Source organism: Amblyomma maculatum, chromosome 1 (assembly GCF_055883805.1).
Source record: "Amblyomma maculatum isolate TAMU_Amacu chromosome 1, ASM5588380v1, whole genome shotgun sequence".
Lineage (NCBI taxonomy): Eukaryota > Metazoa > Arthropoda > Arachnida > Ixodida > Ixodidae > Amblyomma > Amblyomma maculatum.
The window spans coordinates 327920199-327939676 of record NC_139344.1 but is presented as its reverse complement, the minus strand read 5'-3'; the positions used below and the strand labels follow the sequence as shown (position 1 = coordinate 327939676).

At 43.1% G+C, this 19478-nt stretch overlaps 1 protein-coding gene across 1 annotated transcript in view; it reads left to right on the top strand.

Moving 5' to 3' along the window:
* Nucleotides 1–18167, top strand: part of und (methionyl aminopeptidase und) — a 36493-nt gene extending 18326 nt beyond the window's left edge. The window contains exons 9-12 of the mRNA XM_084587007.1: nucleotides 3253–3349; nucleotides 7616–7719; nucleotides 12508–12623; nucleotides 15342–18167. Coding sequence (XP_084443133.1) covers nucleotides 3253–3349; nucleotides 7616–7719; nucleotides 12508–12623; nucleotides 15342–15594 — 570 coding nt within the window. The 3' untranslated portion in view covers nucleotides 15595–18167. The remainder of the gene's footprint in view (nucleotides 1–3252; nucleotides 3350–7615; nucleotides 7720–12507; nucleotides 12624–15341) is intronic.
* Nucleotides 18168–19478: the final 1311 nt, after the last annotated feature.

The window sequence follows — 19478 nt, the reverse complement described above, 5'->3', positions numbered from 1 at the left end:
AGCGGTTGGCTGCAACGTTTTAAGGCCCGCTTTAACATTGTCGGGAAGACAGTCTCGGGGGAAAGTGAGGACGCCAATGAAGGCGAGATCAAGAAGTGGCTTGAAGAAGAGTGGCCTAAGATTCTCGTCAAGTATGAGCCCAATCAGATATTCAGTGCTGACGAGACGGGCCTGTTCTGGCAAATGCTTCCGCGACAAACGCTCGACACGCGCGGAGACAAGTGCCACGGCGGCAAGCAAGGCAAGGCTCGTATTACAGTTCTGTTGGCTGCGAATATGGACGGCAGCACGAAGCTGCGGCCACTTGTCATAGGCAAGTTCCAAACCCCAAGATGCATGCGCAACTGCCCCAGTGTTCCGGTGACATACGCATGGAACAAGAAATCGTGGATGACTCGGGAGATATTCCAAAAATGGTTGAAGGCATGGGACTCGGAGCTAGCGCATCAAGGCCGGACGGTTTGCCTCATCGTTGACAATTGCACAGCACACCACACTGATGTCCAGCTGAGCAACATTGAAATTAAGTTTTTGCCGCCGAACACGACGTCGAAGCTGCAACCATTGGACCAGGGCATTATTCGCGCTTTCAAATCCATTTATAAACGTCGGCTGATCGACATTTTGCTTCTCAAGCTGCGGATGGGCCAAGAGCTAAAGATAGACCTTTTGGGTGCCATTCAAATGCTGAAAGCCTCGTGGGACAGTGTCAAGCAGTCGACAGTAGTTCACTGCTTTCGGCATGCGGGTTTTGTAAGCCGCATTGAAGAAGCTTCCGAGCAAGCAACTGAAGAATCAGCGTTGGACGACGGCACAGAGGAAGAATGCCAGCTCGAAGAAACCTGGAGCCAGTTGGAGCGCTTTGTCGGTGCTGAGCCACACAGCATGTGCATTGATGACTTCGTTGGCGGTGATGACAGCACCGGAACAGTGGCGGAGTTGACAGATGTAGAGATTGCGGCGGAAGTTACTGCTGAGCGGCCAAACGAAGACGCTGCCGAGGTTGATCCCGTAAGCGCTGCCCCGCTCCCGACTGCAACTGAGGCTGTAGCTGCTTTGGACCTTGTACGCCGCTACTGCGGCGCAATAGAAGGCGCTGGACTATCGCTTGTGGACCGTTTAGACTACGTTGAGGACGCCTTGGTTAAGCACGCGGTTGCCAATTTGAAGCAAACTACGCTGCTACAGTACTTTAAACCAAGGGAATAAATACTTTGTTTGAAACTTCAAGTGAGTATTTATTGCGCCACTGTGCCACGATTGGTTCATTGATTGATTTGTGCTAGTTTTTGACGCGTTTTCTACGTGATTTTGTATATCGAATTCCGGCTATATCGAACTACAGTCGAACCTCGATATATCGAACAGCGCGGTGATTGCAAAATAGTTCGATATAGCCGGAATTCGATATACAAAATCACGTAGAAAACGCGTCAAAAACTAGTACAAATCAATCAATGAACCAATCGTGGCACAGTGGCGCAATAAATACTCACTTGGAGTTTCAAACAAAGTATTTATTCCTTTGGCTTAAAGTACTGTAGCAGCGTAGCTTGCTTCAAATTGGCAACCGCGTGCTTAACCACGGCGTCCTCAACGTAGTCTAAACGATCCACAAGCGATAGTCCAGCGCCTTCTATTGCGCCGCAGTAGCGGCGTACGAGGTCCAAAGCAGCTACAGCCTCAGTTGCAGTCGGGAGCGGGGCAGCGCTTACGGGATCAACCTCGGCAGTGTCTTCGTTTGGCCGCTCGGCAGTAACTTCCGCCACTGTTCTGGTGCTGTCATCACCGCCAACGAAGTCATTAATGCACAGGCTGTGTGGCTCAGCACCGACAAAGCGCTCCAACTGGCTCCAGGTTTCTTCGAGCTGGCATTCTTCCTCTGTGCCGTCGTCCAACGCTGATTCTTCAGTTGCTTGCTCAGAAGCTTCTTCAATGCGGCTTACAAAACCCGCATGCCGAAAGCAGTGAACTACTGTCGACTGCGTTTGCAGCCATCACAACACCGACCACGCCGTGACAGGCCTAGGCCACCTAGGCTGCCTAGGCCACACACGATAACAACGACTGGCGCAGCACAAGTGGCGGCGCCGAGACGCGGTTAGTTGTTGACAAACTAAATCAGGCTAGCCACCCTAGCCCGGCCAAGCCGCCGCGTGCATACGCCGCTACGTTCAAATGGCGCCCTCGGCGCGACCGATGTATGCAGCGATCGTGCGCAGCAGTCGGGAACGCCCATCGCGCCGCCGCTATCTTCGAGGGCGTTGAGGGAAAGCTCGCCTCCTGTCAACAGAGTGCACATGGTTTGGGGTGGCGGAGTCCGATTTATCCATTTGGCAACCGGCGCCGTTCGAAATAAAAAATTGAAAATGCATGCGATTTTCCGCGTGATATAGAAAGTGTTCGATATAATCATTAATTCGATATATCCGTGTTCGATATATCGAGGTTCGACTGTATTTTGCAATCACCGCGCTGTTCGATATATTGAGGTTCAACTGTAGTTTGCAGGCACTTGGCTCCAGTTTAATTTGAAAAAATATGAGTGAAGAAGCACTAGAACAACAGGGTTTGACTGCTAACCCAGTGTTGCAACTCTTATAGAAGGTTCACGAACCCACATTAAGCTGCATGATCATTCATACTTTGTTGCTTAAGTCGCAGGGATCTGCCACCATGTTCAGTGTAGTCACGAACTGTTTGGCCGTCTTGATCGACTTGTGTTGATGCCAGATGGCGGTCTTCTCCCAGATTTCTCGACAGAGGGGAAGGAATCCGAGTTGACGTTTATGAGGTCAAATGATGTGATGATTTCACGAGCCTGTCACCCATTGTATAGAGGAGTGTGCACTCCTAACTTTTTACTAAAAACAAACTTTGCTGCGTTGTGTTGGGGGTATGTGTGTTGTGCCTTTCTTTTGTTTGTCCCTCGTAAGTTTAGCATGGTTCTTCAAGGCATATCAGCAACTAGGCCTCGTTATCACGCGTTATGTAGCCTTTGAGGCTGAAGCCAGAGTTGGTGAATGATCTAGGCAACAGGACTATGGACGTTTGGAATTTTCAAAAACAGCCTGCTTTGTGATTATTGATTGTGCTGGAATTTCTAACAACCTGATGATAATTGAGCCTTTACTGTTGCTCAAAGAAGTGCTGATGTTTTAATGCTTTTATATAGGGTAGTAATAGCTGCAGGCATCTTTATTATTGCACTCTACTCAATAAAACTGCTGTTTTTGCTCAATTGAATTGCAGACAGCTGGAATAGACGTCAGGCTGTGTGACATTGGCGAGGCCATCCAAGAAGTCATGGAATCGTATGAGGTTGAGCTTGACGGCAGAACATACCAAGGTAAGCATAAATATATTGCTTAAGAAGGGAGTTCCTGAAGATTTTGTGCACAAAGTTTACCACCAAATTGCTGAGTGCATTTTTTGCTAGTCACTGGAATTTTAAGAAAGAAGTGTGATATCATGTCATTGAAAATATATGTATCAATGTAAACATTTTACTGATGACCTGTTTCTAAGCATTTTCTTTGCTTGCACAACCTACAAGAAGGGCAAATCCTACACTGACTATTGGGTGCATAGTTATTCACTGTTGACAGGTGTTTTCTACCCTTAAGCACCAACTTCTTTTTTTTTTTCTTGAGATATTTGAATGAAATTTTCTAGGTAGGGTCGTAGCACAACCATTTCAAGAACTGCCAAGTTTCTTGGAGCTGGGTTCACTGATTTTCAAGTTAGAGGATTATATCAAAGGGGTTTACATAGGTCCCTTAGGACAGGCCTGGAAATTTACAAAATGTGCTGGCACTGTGAAGTTTGTATGGTCATTCTTGGATAGTTACCACAGGGCAACGCAGACTATTTTCTAAATTTCTTAGCCGGAAACTTTTAGCACAGCCTCAAAATCGGTGTTAATAATTAGACCTAGAGAATTAATTATTTCATTACCAGAGAAAAATGGGTATATTTCATAGGTTTCTGACAAACTTTCTTGCTGCAAATTCTACGAGAGATAATATAGGTAAAATATATACCAGAGATGGAAATAATATGCACATTCGAAAAACATTTCTTTTAAAGGGCAACTCCGGAGGTTTTTTGACATTCGAATATTCTAATAAAAATTTTACTGTAGATTCTCCTCTCCGTTCTGACGCATTCTACAAAATTTGGGCGCCGTACGATAATCCGTTCGCGCGCAACACCACTTTAAAATATGCTGTTTTCATGGCTCAAGTTGAGACTATTTCTGCCGGCAACACTGAGTTTCTGACGTCACAAACAGTATACCGGCGTTACTGTCCACTTCCCGCATGATTATGAAATTGTTAGGCTTATATTGAACTACCTCAGACATTTTATGCAATGCTTCATTATTTCCATGCGTTATTTTCACCATCCAACGCACATACGAGTGTTTTTCTAATACTGAGTGTGACGTCATCATTTCGTCATCTGGGACGTCGTTTCTGGCCGTGAAAGCAGTTTCGGTTTCGATTTGCTGTTTTTCCGTTTTAAAAATACTTCTAATTGGAATTTTGAAAAACGGTTTTTTGCGTTGGAGTCAGGACGTGCCGAGGAATGTAATTCAACCAAAAACACAAAATCATGGAAAAACCACCGGAGTTGACCTTTAAGACATTGAGTACAGTGTAGTCCACTTATAAAGATATTGAGAAAACCGAGAAATCCGATCAATATAACCGATTATTATATCTGGACCGGCGGAAAAAAAAAAAGGGAAAAACGAAAAAATTCGGGAAATTCGAATTTACAAGATCTTGACTGTTGAAGAAAATTACTAAAATAAATTCTAGAACATGCTAAATTTTAGATATCTTTCTTGAAACTTGCCAACAACACCTTATGCATTTTGAGGTGGAAATTTTTTCATCATACTACCTGAAATGGGCTAATTCAGTTTTTGATTTGAAATAAATTTGTCTCACCAAGAAAAAATACTAAAAGCACATTTTTCTTTTAAGTAAAGTTTAATAACGGTAATTTAAACCATTCTCTGTTTCAACTGAGATCGCGTTTAAAAATGCCGTAAAAAATTACAGAAAAAAAAAAAAAGTATATCTACCCTAGCATTTCCGACAAACTCTTGATGTGAAAATTTAAAAACGCGATGAAATGAAATAAAATATGCAGAGCTTTTCATTTGCCAAAAAGCCTAATCACAAAGCAATCATTGGCTGTATTGCTATCGACATGTGGCGGACAAACGCGCAAGCTTCGACGATGTACAGATGCGAAAGCGAACGTGCACGGCTTCTTGTGGATGCTTCATCCCACAGTCCATGCAGTAGAGCATCCTCAGATAGCGGCTGGGCGAATAAAGTCCATAAAATCGAGCAGTTACTCACAATGCTTCCGAAATTTCAGATGCTTATATACCTTAGCTTTGTGAAGCATATTCTGACTAATCAAGTATATCCGAAAAATTAGCGATTGAAATTGTGGTTCGGTGACTGTAGACGCATACTTGTCGGTGTTCAGGCATGTGGCATTTATAACTACCGTGGAAGAAGTCGGCTGCTTTGGCAAATCTTACCTACTACGGATCGTCAGTCTAAGGTCAATGCCCGGAGTTATACTGTGCCAAAACGAAATCTGTCTTTGCGATGGTGGAATAATGTCTCCCCATTTGTTGCCGAGGCACTGCAGATGATAAAAATGTCAGTCATGACATATTTTTATTGAGTGAGTGAGCTCCAAAGATGAGCAAACCTATGATAGGCAGAAATTGAAGCGCGCGCACGTGCAGCCACCAACGTTCCTGGCTGTTGTTTCTGAGTTTCAATTTCGGAATAAAAATCTAAAGATGCATCATTGTCTTCTGAGCCGCTGTTGCTAATAGCATCCAAAAACTTTGCACCAGAGGCAACAAATTCTCCTGAAACAGATTTTTTGCAAGCGAGCGCTGTTCCCAAGGTTTATGCCCTGTTGGAAGCATTCCACGTCGCAATGTGAACTTCGAAGATGTTTGAGAAATACCCACCACACACCAAAAAAAAAGATACAAAATACGCCAAAAGCAAAAATATGGTGCCTGAAGTCGTGCACTGGGGTAGCGAATTTTGAACTTCGAATATTTTGATTACAGGTGGTCAAATCAGAGTGGCGTGGTAACAAAAGATTTAATTGAAAAATTTAGCGTTTTTGGTCCTTTGTGTTGTCCATATTCTACGCCTTTTTCTTGGGTTACTAGCAGACTTGTTTGCAAGAATTCGTGCGCATACTTTCAAGGTGAACATCAGATATAGTGAACGGCCTTTTGCACCACATCCGACTTCATTATAATGAGGTTCGTCTGGCACAAAAGCTTGGGGAAAGCTGAAAGTGTGACATTCTACACTGAAGTTGGGCGGATACTGGACCTTTGATGAGGTGTAATCGTCATAAGAATGTGGAGGAAAGCAGAGAAGAATCGTAATGGAGACATAAATCGCATTTCTCTATCAGAATTTTGTCTGCACTTGCTGAGTAATCGTACTTCCTGCACATGTCACAAGTACACTGTCATTGCATACATTATTTACATTATTGCAGTCATTTAATCATTCCCTGTGGGTGTTTGTTAGGCACGGCTTATTCATCAATTAATATTATTCATTATCATTAAGTTCAAATACAGTTACTGTGTTTGGTCACGTAGTGCAGTCAACACAAAGTGATCTTAATGAAAGTTTTTGCCAATCAATTTTTATATAACTTTGCTGGACCCCAGAAACGATACAAATAATTGAACTAAAAAAAAATGGGCCTGCTGTGAAAAACTGTCATCGGAAATGGAGAATCTTAGTTTCTAAGCGTACCATTTACAAGCAATAGTATTTGATGGTATTCAAGCCAGCAGTCGAGCTTTCATCATGCCCACACCACCTTTTACCACCAAGGCCACATAGTGTGATGCCATCGCGGTTCATGTAACGAATATGCCACGATGCATGTCCCGTGCGAAGTGAGAGTAAAGTATTTCGCGGGGCAATAACAGTTGCAAAGAATAAGAAAGGTAGCCTACAGGAAAAGTGAGCTGAAGTGAGCGACTTCACCAGCACTCTCACTCCACATGCCCTGTACCATGTGTATTGTCATCCGAGCGATGGTGGATGCTGGTGCCATTCTGTTTTCAATGTGATTGCATGCCTTCCTTTGGAGGCCACTCCGATGGCAATGAAGAGCATGCCACAACTCGAGGGGAAGTAATTAGGAACAAATAACCAAGCCTATCCAAGCCGTTGTGCTGTCCTGTTGCCTCCATTTAAATCCGATACAATGCCTTTCACTGCAGCGGAGACTTGTTCTTTTTGAAAACGATGTGTGCCTTAGTAAACTTCAAATATTTGGAGTATGAAAAATTGGTCGGTTATTGCAGTTCACATTATTTGGTGTTGGTTAAAAAAGAATCCGCAGTAAGTTTGATGAGTGATTAGTTACACTTTGGTGACTAGAGCACAGAAAATTGGATCCAGTGCAAACGTCCTACTTTAATCTATGCCTTTTTGCTTTCCCTTCATTCCTTTCACATTTGCAAGAATGTGGCTTTATCTTCAACACAGAAATCTCCTCATGTTGACTGTTGTACTTATTGTCTTTTCAGTGAAGGCCATTCGTAACCTCAACGGCCATTCCATTGGACCGTACCGTATCCATGCTGGCAAGACTGTGCCTATTGTGAAAGGCGGGGAAGCCGTGAGAATGGAGGTCAGTGTTTTTGAAATCCAGATCACTGGGGCCAAATTGCTAGTTGCACTGGTTTCTCATATATACTAGTACTAAAGGGATATTTTTAAGGCTCACACTCGGAAAACCTGGCGCATTCTCATTGGCTTCCGACATTCTAGCCAGAAACCTCTGATCGATTGATAGGATTTGATGGGACAGCTGCATGACCTCACCTGGGAATTTGTGAAACGTGACGCCACACGTGGAATGAAAGTGATTTAAACATCATATGTTTACATCATATTTTGTTTACACAATAATGTAAATAATTATGGGGTCCGGAGGGGATTCGAGCCCACAACATTTGGTTTGCGAGCCAGATACATCACTGACTAGGCCACACAAGGCACACTCGTATGGCCTAGGAACGAGTGAGGGCTTATATGTATGTTCATGTGGTCTTCGGTATCTCACGTGTGTATGGCAACGAGCGTGAGTGTAACTAGAGAAGACCACAGGCCTCTGTTACTTCATGCCCTTTAAGCAAAGCTAATTTTCTTTTTATCACGTATTCAGTGGGGCAGCTCTACCCTCGTAGGAATCGTTCTGGAAACCAGTACAATATCAGTGTGCTAAATGCTTTAGCGGTGGATTTTGTCTTGCTTGAAGGCAGGGTGTACAGTAACTTGCTGTAGTGCCGTGTAGAGGAGCTATATTTAAGGCACTAAAGGCAAGTTGAACCTGGTCAGTCTAGATCGATTGCCTTGTCACAATGGCTGCTTTCGCGTAGACCAGCATTCTCGTAAGATAGGTCACAGGATGCAGGAAAGACTCCCATCCACATCCAGCCAAGAATCGTGGAGCTCATAATTCTTCCACTGCAACATTTTCCTAGCGGGAGTGCCCTTATGTCACATTTTGGAATAGAGGGGCAGAGAAAAAGTACTTTCGACTACAAATTTCTCACTAATAGATGTCCCCTTTTGGTTTGTGCTGAATGAGTTTAAACAGAGCCATACAAGGGGAAGCAGTCAGATTTCATTGAGGAATAGAAATTCGATGCACTTGACCCCTATGCTTCCCTAGGATGTTAGTGCATCTGTAGTTTGTTCTGTCATTTGTCAAGCCTGCAACATCTTAATGTCTGAGGAAAGCACTATACTGTGCAGGGAATTTTGTTGGATTTAGCTTCATATCAGACCGGTAAGATGAGGTGATATGCGAGCGTTCCGACAGCGGGAAGGAAATGATCCACCAATAGTGGTAACCGATGTTACAGAGCTAGTGCAGCAATGGCTAGTCCACGTGGTGACGACTGCTGCCGTCATCACACTGGATCTATCATGCGGTCTTAGTCTTTCGGTGATGGTGTGTTCTATTGGATATGGCCACATGTTGTTGTATGGAACAGAAAAGTTGCTCTGGTTTAGAAATGTTTCATGCCTGCAATGGTATGCTGAAGGTCTTTGAGTCGTAATGTTGCGGAGTGACTGCATAGATTTGAAATTTCATTAAACTATTTCATCATTGAACCCTGCCGACAGGACCAGCACTATGCATTTGGTGACCGCAGATAGAATTTGCGAACATGTTATTAAAGCCCCAAAAAACAAACAAACAAGAAGGAAGGGCATGGTAATGTGATCTCAGTGTTAACTATGTAGCATACATACGGGCAGAGAGACTGACAGATGCACCATGTTAATAATAATACAGCAGGATCTTTATACCATCATGGGTGATGCAAATTTTGTTATGATGTGAACTCGTTAAAATGCACAATTCACCAAAGTGTATTGTGCGCGACGCAGAGAATTTCAAGAGGCAGAATAAAAAGCCAAAATTTTGGGCAGTAGCATGGTGAGGAAGCCACGACTGATTTGGGAGTTTGGTGACAGCATCCTAGCAAGCTTTCGAGAACGGCATGGCTGAAAATGGGGACTTGTAGGTTGGGGCGGGTTGCATGAAAAGGTCACTTGAAGCTGCTCTAAGTATGGCCATGGCTTCTGCTGGGGTGGATTTAAGGGGTGAGAAGGGGCCTGTCACCCCCTGATATTGGCCTGTTGATTTCTGAGGTCATAATACAAGACAGGTGCACCACAGTTATGCACATATACTAATTTAGTATTCTGATTACCTTCTTGTCTAGGCAACAAGAAAAGCTCTGGCAACTCGCTACCCGTATTCTGATTTTACATGGGAATTCTTTATGGCTGCCGTGAACGTGAACAGACCGCTTTGCCGCTGACTTCTATTCAGCTGTAGTAGAGGGTGATATAACGGAGGGCGCCATGTTTTGGGGAAAAGATTGGTTCATATGAGCCTGCAGTAGCACCTTACAGGGTTTCCTTCATGTGTAAACACATTTCCTTTCAATGCATGAATTTCGTTTCTTGTTTGAATGTAAAAATTTTTGGTGATATACAGTTTGCATCTTTGTCATGATTGGACCAATGAGATTTTGACTCCGCTGATGTGTTCCTGGGTGTTGCATTTTCCCGCCTAATGTATTGTATTTACACGATCCTGGCTTTGGCTTAGACTGTGGAAATTGTTCATAAAAAGAAAGATTAACAGCGCTAACAAAAAGACACTCAAAGATAGGTAACACAGGACAGGCGCTGACACTCCAACTTCTTTCTCTAAACAACACCACATACAAACTTCTTCTCCAACAACCAAATGCTCCTACAGAGTCAGCAACATATGCATAGCAGTTCAGGCCTACCTTACCTTACCAAAATTCAAAAGTCGATTTTGACAACATACAGCGATAGAGATGATTCACTGATACATTTTGAACCTAGTCTATTTATAAAAGAAGCTTCTAGCAGCCCATGGGCAAGAGTGTCCCTGCTCCTACCTAAAATCTTAATTTCTGTGTTTGCCTTGAGATGGTACGATCGGCAATGAAAAGGTAGATGTAAATTTTGAATTTTTTTCAGAGAAAGCTTGTGTTCTGAAGCCCTATCGTTCACACATCGCCCAGTTTGCCCAATGTGTACCTTTTCACAGGTTAAGGGAATTTTATAAATAACCCTTGTGGCGCATTTGACGTAGGGGTTGACATGCTTTTTGGTGCAGCCTTGTTTCCTACTGACATCGTCCATGACTCGTCCACACATGGCAGCCAATTTTTTGGGGTGGAGAAGACCATCCTGACACCATGTTTGTTGGCCACCTTCTTCATATTATGTGCCACCTTATGTATATAAGGGACAACGATAGGTCTTGAACCAATCTCCTCGTTATGGTGTCTGTTGTCAAACGGTTGTATCCTTTCATATTCTGCAACAAGGACTTATGGTGTCTGTTGTCAAACGTTTGTATCCTTTTATATTCTGCAACAAGGACTCCGTCACAGCCACCGCTAGGTGTTCAGGATATCCCGCTGATAGAAGCCTCTTTATCTGGTTATCGAAGCTCCCTTTCATTATATGACAGCAAGATCTTTGCACAGCACACTTTAACGCTTGCATCGTGATCGCCCGCTTAATAATCTTGCAGTGCGCAGAATCATAATGCAATAAGTCCTTGCAAACTCTTGGGCGATAGCGCCAGCAGACACCATTTTAGACAACATAAGGTCTAAAAACTGCATACAGTCATGCTCCGATATTTCTGGTGTGAACTTTAAGCCCTCGGCGCAATTCTGAAAAACATCTAGTATTTGTGCCACTGTTTCCTTATAAAACCCGTCGTTCTGTCTCTTCAAAATCACTAAAAAGTCGTCGGTATATATAAAAACCTTGAGAACTATCCCAGAGTCAAGAGGTTACGAATAGGGACCAGTCAATACACGCATGAAAAATGCTACTTAACATGGGAGCAACACATATCCAATACAAATACTCTTGCGCTGTAAATAAGACTGGTTGTTAAAACTTATAAACGTAGAATTCAAGAACTCTTTTTGTCTGTCAAAGAATGCATTGAACTGAAGGGCATTACACCCTTCCAGAATAATGCTGCTATGAACATTGACAATTTCATGACCCTATTGGAGTTGTATCTGAACTCTCGCCGACTACTACACTTCCATCGATGACTGTGTTGTTGTCGCTGGCCATTTAAGCGATGAGATAATCAGCGATGCCCTCGATATGGCAGATGAGACGTCCAACGAAGAGGGCTCGCACGATGATGATGAGCCCCCAGTGCGCCGTCCCACTGGAAAAGTCGCTGATGCTCTCATAGTTTTAGAGGACTTCTGTTATGACGCTCCTGGCAACACGCACGCCCTGGAAGGGTTGTCCCATGTCTGCAAACTGGCCCTCACTGCCCAGCTTTCTGCGAAAGAGCAAAAGAGCATTGCTGACTTCTTCACGAAGTCAAGGTATACAATAAAAAAAATGCACATGCAGTCTTTGTTGCTCATTCGATAATTCGACATTCGAATAATTCCGACATTTTTTTCACTCCTGTGAGATTCGAATTAACGAGTTGTTACTGCATTTGCTCGAAAGTTTAACCGTAATCGAATACAACGAACGGCCGATTTTTCGGACCGCAAAACCTTTTGAAAGGCAAATTCGTAGAAAAAAAGCACTTACGTAAACTTCTGATTGCCACTATGGTGGAGGAAGGGGTCAGTAGTCCAATATGATGCTTGACGGTCTCGCCGCGCAGGGTTTACACAGACAATGGACAACAACCGGCGTTCGATGGTTGTACTGCTGAAGCAAACCTGCCACTGCGAGTTTGTTCGAAACGTTAGGTGTCCGAGTTTTCGGTTGTCGACTGTAACTGGCAGTAGTTTTTGGGATTCACCTCTTGTCTTGCGTGTCATAAATCTAAATTTGTAGTTTTTGTACCATTTGCTTGCAGGAAGGTGAGGTGTATGCCATTGAGACCTTTGGTAGCACGGGCAAAGGCTACGTCCACGATGACATGGAGGTGTCACACTACATGAAGAACTTCGATGCGGGCCGTGTACCTCTAAGGTGAGTAACTTAGCCAGAGCACAAAGCTCTTTCTATGTGGTCGTTCTGTATGTCACTGAAGGAGTTCCGGTCTAGTACATGGGCATGTGTTCTACTTATAGTACAGTGGAATCTCATTGATACGATTCTCATGACCATTGAAAATTAAAATGTATGTTTGAAAATCTTATTATCCATAACAGTCTTCAAACGGTCGGGACTGAAAGATAATTAACACAGACCTTACATTTATTACAACTCTATGAAACTTGTCACTTTGTAACTTTTATTTCTCGGTATCCAGAAGCAAGCTTTTTTGAAGCCTTTAAAAAATGAGTTGGTCACAGTTTCATCTCCTAGCTCTGCACCTGCAGCCTGCAACAAATCCATGAAAAAGCATCTAAAGCTTGGTGCTTTGCCAACTTACGAGAGCTTAGCACCCACCTTCCCCGCCAGATTAGATCTGGTCAAAAGAAAGATATGTTGAGTTGTTGGGGGAGGTTATCCGCACAGCAACTTGATACGCTGCCAAGTTCAGCACTGCCCACTCTACCAAAGGATAAAAACAGTGAATTCTTAAGACAGACTGAGAGAGTGGATTCATTGTGCTAGTGGGTTCATTTTCTAGTGTTTACTACAGTAGCTGAATTATTTTTTGAACTCCAATAAATCAGACTTGTGCGATATTTCGGGCATCACTCAGGAACCTTATGTGCCCCATAGGAATGTGTACATTTTCACGACCAATATTTTGGACTCTTGGTGTCCAAAAGATTCATTTTTCAAACCAAATTTGGCGCCAGCAATACTAGATCGTTTTTTGGCCGAAGGCCTTTTTTCGGCATGATGTAGACGAGAATAGGCATATTTGTCGCAAACAACTGTTTTTGCGTAGCCATGAAAGCTAAGCGAAGCAGAGTCACTCAGATGGACTAGCTTGGTTCTCTGTTCATCGTTGCCATTTGAGGCTCGTCATAATCGTCGTGGTAGCCTTACAAAGAGCGCGCAGAACTGAAAATGGAACGGCCGCACCGTTCTGAGGCAACAGAAGGGGGGGTAATAGTGCATTCACGGAGCTGTCGTTACGCTCGCTTTTTTTTTTTAAATGAATTCTATTTTACAGTCTTTGCTATCATGGTAATCACGGAAACTGAATGTTATTGCTTTGCACGGTGCTTGCATTCATTTGCAGCATGATCATGACCTGCAGCTACGTTACAATGCGTCATGAAGTGGCATGGACATGACGAGAGCATGACTGGCCGAGATATTCTAACTGGAGGGTTATTGTGGTTACAGCTTAGCATGGGCCCGCTTCTGTTCGGCACCACAGCGCATGTGGTGACCACCTTGTGCTAGTTGTATGCTTCCCAGCGGTGCACACGCCTGCCGCTTTGGTATCGACCAGCACGTATGCACTAGTTACCTTGCCCGTCGTACCTGATTGCGCCAGCGTGGGGAAGCAGATCAACTATAACTCCCTTTTGTCGATACTATATACACGAAGCATCGGGAGCGGCGAAGTTTGTGATTTGCAAAGCTGATTTCTTGCAGAAAAGTGATTTTTTTTCAAGTTCAAGGATTTTTCACAGATTGTACGAACTTTTTCCCAGGTCCCTCCGAGTCCGATAAGACAGTTGGCAATTGTACTGTCTTCTTCCACTAGGACTTTTTTTGCTGGCTCTCAGAGTGAAATTTAAAACCACTCAAGTTTTTCACACATACTCAGGATTGTCATATACAAACTCACATGTAGCATCTAATTTGCCATTTGAAAACGCATAGCAAAGAACAAGAAAATAACATATTGTGCTAAAAAAATTTATTAATTGGGATTGTATCAATGAAATTTCACTAACAGCTTTTATCAATGTAACTGTGACCACCACATTGGCAAGTTTCTAGGACAAAAATTTGCATCATAAGAAAGGAACAACTTACTTGAACCTTATTTTTATTTTTATTTTTTAACATTGCTATCACATCTTTAAAGTATTGCAGTGTGTGTTCAGGCTAGTTGGTGGTTCATGGCTAAAGGGAACAGTGTTCGCTTCATCTCCTTTGGAAGTTTTGTGTTGCCCAGCTTTAGTTGCTATCGGAATGTTCTTGCTAACTTGTCATTCTTCTCCAGAAGGAACATGGATCTGATCACTTAGTGTTGCAATGCCAGCTTGGTCAGAAGAATGGTCTGCATAGTAGAAACATAATGCTTTGACTACTGGCACGTACCATATATTGCGTGTAATCCAATTTTTGTTTATCCAGATGAGTATTCCAAACATTTCAGAAGGAGAGGGTTTGACACATATGCAAAGCAAGCTTATTTTCTGAGTTCAGTAGCTTTTATGAAGCTATTCAAGGTCAGTATGCTGTTACTTGCAGGTGCATTTTCTTTCATTGAGGCAGCATCATTTAATGCGTTCTTACTTTGAGTATTTAGATACTAATTCAGACGAAGTGCATGGTCCTGTCGGGACGCATTGAACTCCATGTGTATTAAAGCTCGCTAATATTTAGCCTACAAACTGGTTCGACAACTGACAACGTACCATTAATCTGACTTGCATTGGCATGGACATTATTGGATAAGCAATCGGTGGCACTAGAGCATGCTTTCTTGCCCATATTCCAACTAAATCAACGGTTGCGAGAAGTACCAACTTGACGCTAAACCTGAACAGGGTCGTGATTGGTGGGCTGGGTCGTAAGCAGCCATGTTATGCACTTGATTTTGTGCAGGCTGCCACGTTCCAAGCAGCTGCTGACAGTGATCAACCAGAACTTTGGCACGCTAGCCTTCTGCCGCCGCTGGCTCGACAGGCTTGGCCAGTCCAAGTACCTCATGGCGCTCAAGGATCTTTGCGACAAAAGCATTGTGGACCCATACCCGCCTCTGTGTGACACCAAGGGCTGCTACACGGCCCAGTTCGAGCACACCATACTGCTACGTCCAACCTGCAAGGAGATCATCAGTCGTGGGACTGACTACTGAGCGGTGCCTCACGGTGCAAGCGTCATTTCACGACCCCGGTGCAGTGGTGTATAATGCAAGCTAGTGAGGCTACTTCGAGGGCACATTTCTGCACAAATTTGTGACAGCCGCTTGCTTTCTTTGTCTGCACTTGAGACTTCATGAGCCAAATTTGGGTTTGCTTTTATGGGATCTGTAGAACTGCTAAATGTGTTGTAATTATGTGCTCCAGCTTCTGTGAAGTGGTAACATCGACGTAGGGTTTGTGGGTGTTTTATTCTTGGGTGCTGTAACAATGTGGTGCAGTGTTTCTGTCACTCGGTATTTAACAAAAATGTATGTTTTGTTGAACCTTAGTGTACTGACCTAGTTTTTTTTTTTTTTGTTTTTTGTTTTTTCACTGGGAGCAGCAATTAGCACGGTGCCAAAAAGAAGGTGTGCACATTACTTAAAAAAAAATTCTGAAAAGTACCTTAAAATATCTTTATTTACACTTTCCTTTTTCCCTAGTTTTTTAAAAATCATTGCGTGGTGTGTATTCTATGAGCCAGTTTGTGTGAAGCATCTTCTCATTGCCCAGCTTTGCAATGACTTGAAAACTGTGCTGGAAGGTCATGCCTTTGGAATGTTTTGCTAGCTAGCATTCTTTACCACTGCATGGTCTTCTGATGCAGCAAATGCGCTTCCTTTGTCGGAAGCCAAGCCAATGCCTCCTGTAGCGACATGTCTGGTAGATTGCCGGCATTAACTGCCAAGTGCTCCATGTTCTTGTGGGCTTGAAAAGTTATTGAAATTACAAATTGCCTCAATTTGGTCCATTCGACCGACCCATTCACATGAATTGGAATGTTTTCACTTCGTTGGGACACATTTGGCTGGTAATTGAAGCTGTTGACGTTTAATATTAAAGGTTTGAGGACTGAGTGCCCTCCGCATTGCTTTGCGATGCATTGGAACAAGCTTCTGAAAGTGTGAGTGTCTCGGGAGAAAATTTGTTCTGCATTCAAAACTGGTTCAACAGCGGCAGAATAGGTAGGCAACAAACAAATTCTTGAGTGTAATTTGCTTTCGGTCTGTAACAAGCATGGAGTGTTTAAAAGAGGCATTTGATTATGCTGTTTCTTATATACGTTAAAAGAAGAAAGAAAAAAAAAAAAACAGCCAGGACTATTAACATCTGCATCTCCTCTCTAACAGTCGTTTGCTGCACATACATTCACTTATCGAAGGTGTTGAAAGGTGTAAACTTAAGTATACCTTACAACCTTTGGCTGCGTCCAACTTGAAATGGAGTGCAGTGTTGTTTCTCAATGAAATGCCTTGTTACATAATAGGCGCACCAAGTAAGTGGCAGGAAGCTCTAGGGTTTTGGAAGCTTTTTGTTGGTATACTTGTTGAAACTGCAAAGCCACGAAAGGGCTTAACGCACAGTTAACGCACAGTTATGAAGAAGTTTGACTATAAGTTCCCAAGGAGTGTTTGTGGACTGAGTGTCTGCATGGGCCTGCTGGAGCAAGTAGTCAGCCTTCTGACTTGTTTTTGTTTCTATAGACAGGCCTTTCTTTCCTTTCTTCTGTTTCTCAAGCATGTCTCGTCTTCATTTCGCAGAAATGTGAGAATCTTGTGAGAATTGTGAAACACCTACAGCTAACAAACCGGTTACATTATGTGCTTTGTTAAACTTTTGACCCCCTTCTGGCTTAAGCTTTCACCGTTTTTCTTCGTTAAGCAGATAATTTGATGCAGGAAAGAAATTGCACGCACTGCTACTACTGTGGCTAAGATTTACAGTGCCAGCTCAGTCTTGTTCTTTTGCTTTTTATCATGGTGTATGCTTATTTGTGCACTAACATTGTGTCTTGACAAGAAGTATGAATGGAATGCAATGTAGAGACTGCCAAGGTTTTGTGTTGTGGCAAGGACAAAAAGAAAATTTTTATCTACCTTTTCTTTTTAATGTTTTTGCAATTTGATTTTTCTTTCGTGCCAGCTTAGACAGTGCTGTTAGTAAACATATTGATCAGTACGAACAAAAGAGTGCAGTCTCGGTAAAATTTTTGCCAGAATTGGTAAAATTTTTGTTCATAGTTTTTTTTTTTCTTTTTTATGTGATTGCAGTAGTCAGAAGCATTACGGAAGAATTAATTTGCTAATGCTTAAGAAGTTGAAGGCACTTCTATGGGCGTGAAACAAGCGCATAATTTTTCTGATAAATTGCAAGGAATAGGTGTGAAAATTTGCACTTTGCCAACTTGCTTCATAAAGCAGCTGTCTGCTCATTGCGTGCAATGATGTGCACAGCTTTTCTTGTCAGCTGTCATTTGTTTGCTCACTACTTTTTCCGCCTGAACAGTGTAACAGATGTGTTCATTTTTACCTCTTTCGCCACTTTTGATGTGTTATTGTGCATCACAGAGTACCGTCTCTTTCTGTAGAGGATTGCTTCAATGAATTGGTTGTGTTTGATTTTGTGAGACAGCAGACATTGTTGCTTTTCTTCTTTGTGCTTCCTTGCTTCTAAGACACATTTTCTTTGTTTGCTAAGTAATAAATAAAAAGCTCTGAAACATTCAGACGATTTTCAAAAATCTTGTTCTGTAGTTCGTAACAGAGTAACCGTGCCATTTCGTGGGTAACCAAAAAATGCCCTTCCCAGCAATGAACGAAAAATATGTAAGCAGTTTTCTTGTTGCTGGAACAAGGACCATTCATACAATCATCACAGCCCATCAAAACCTGTCGCAGTTGCTTAGGGACTTGGCGTCTTGCTTCTGAGCCCAGATTGCGCAGCCAAGTCTCAGCTGCAATGGCCGTGGGCTATGTGATATTGAAACTTTGAAATTTACCTGGAGCCCTCCTCTCCAATGTCCCTCTCAATTCATAGACAACTTTGGCCATGGAAATCACCAGTGCCTTTGATCAGTCTGGACAGCACTATTTTAGTGGGCACAAAAAACTAGCTGGCAATTACGATACTTGGTAATGGAGAACTTGAGTGCAGCTGTCTATGTCGCAGGAGACCTGGAGTCTTCGTCATCAGTAGTGTGAGTGAGAAGCGTGCATTCTCTCTGCTGACGGTACAGTCCCACAGTCTACAGTGCTTCTATTAGAGAAATTTTATGAAAGTGAATAAAAACTCATTTAAATGTGCTACTTCTCAGTGGTTCTGCGTCACATTGTATTTGCGCTGAATTTTTGAAGGCGAAAAGCAATAGTAGTTAAATTCATCTCTTCTCTTCTTTTTGCACTGCAACCCCCAAGGTCTTTCACTTGTGTACTTGACCTTGAGTTGAGAGACCCTGTAGTGGAGGGCTTCGGAAATTTCAACCTCTTCGCATTGCAAACCCCAGGTCATTCTTTTGCATATTTGACCCGAATGACGTCGCAGTGGAGGGCTCCAGAAATTTCAGCCATCTGGGTTCAAGGTCATTCGCTTGCGCATCTCGCCTCAAGCTGAGAGATGCTGTAGTGGAGGGCTCCAGAAATGTCGACTACCTGATATTCTTTTGCACTGACCATGTGACTAGGCAGGAGGTTTAACAACTTTGCCAGTGCTTGGTTGCTTGTCTCTTCATGTATAAGGGGTGTGCCCACCCGAGCCCGTTAGCACTGTAACTTCTGAGCTTCTATGTAGCCACGCCTAACAAGGCTTATGCTCTGATAACTATGTTTAACTGGGATAAATTCACAATTTTTTTTCTCATTATGTTACTCTGCCAAATAACTTTCTGAACGCACTACACAATGTCTGGGCACAGTAGCATCAAAAGATCCCTTACCCTGGGGTACCTCGTAAGATCCCTTCACCACTTGCAATGGGATGGCCACCTGGGGCACCTTATCCCGGCTACACTAAACTTTTCCTTTGCGTGTAGGATACGAAAGCATTATGGGGTACCACAGGA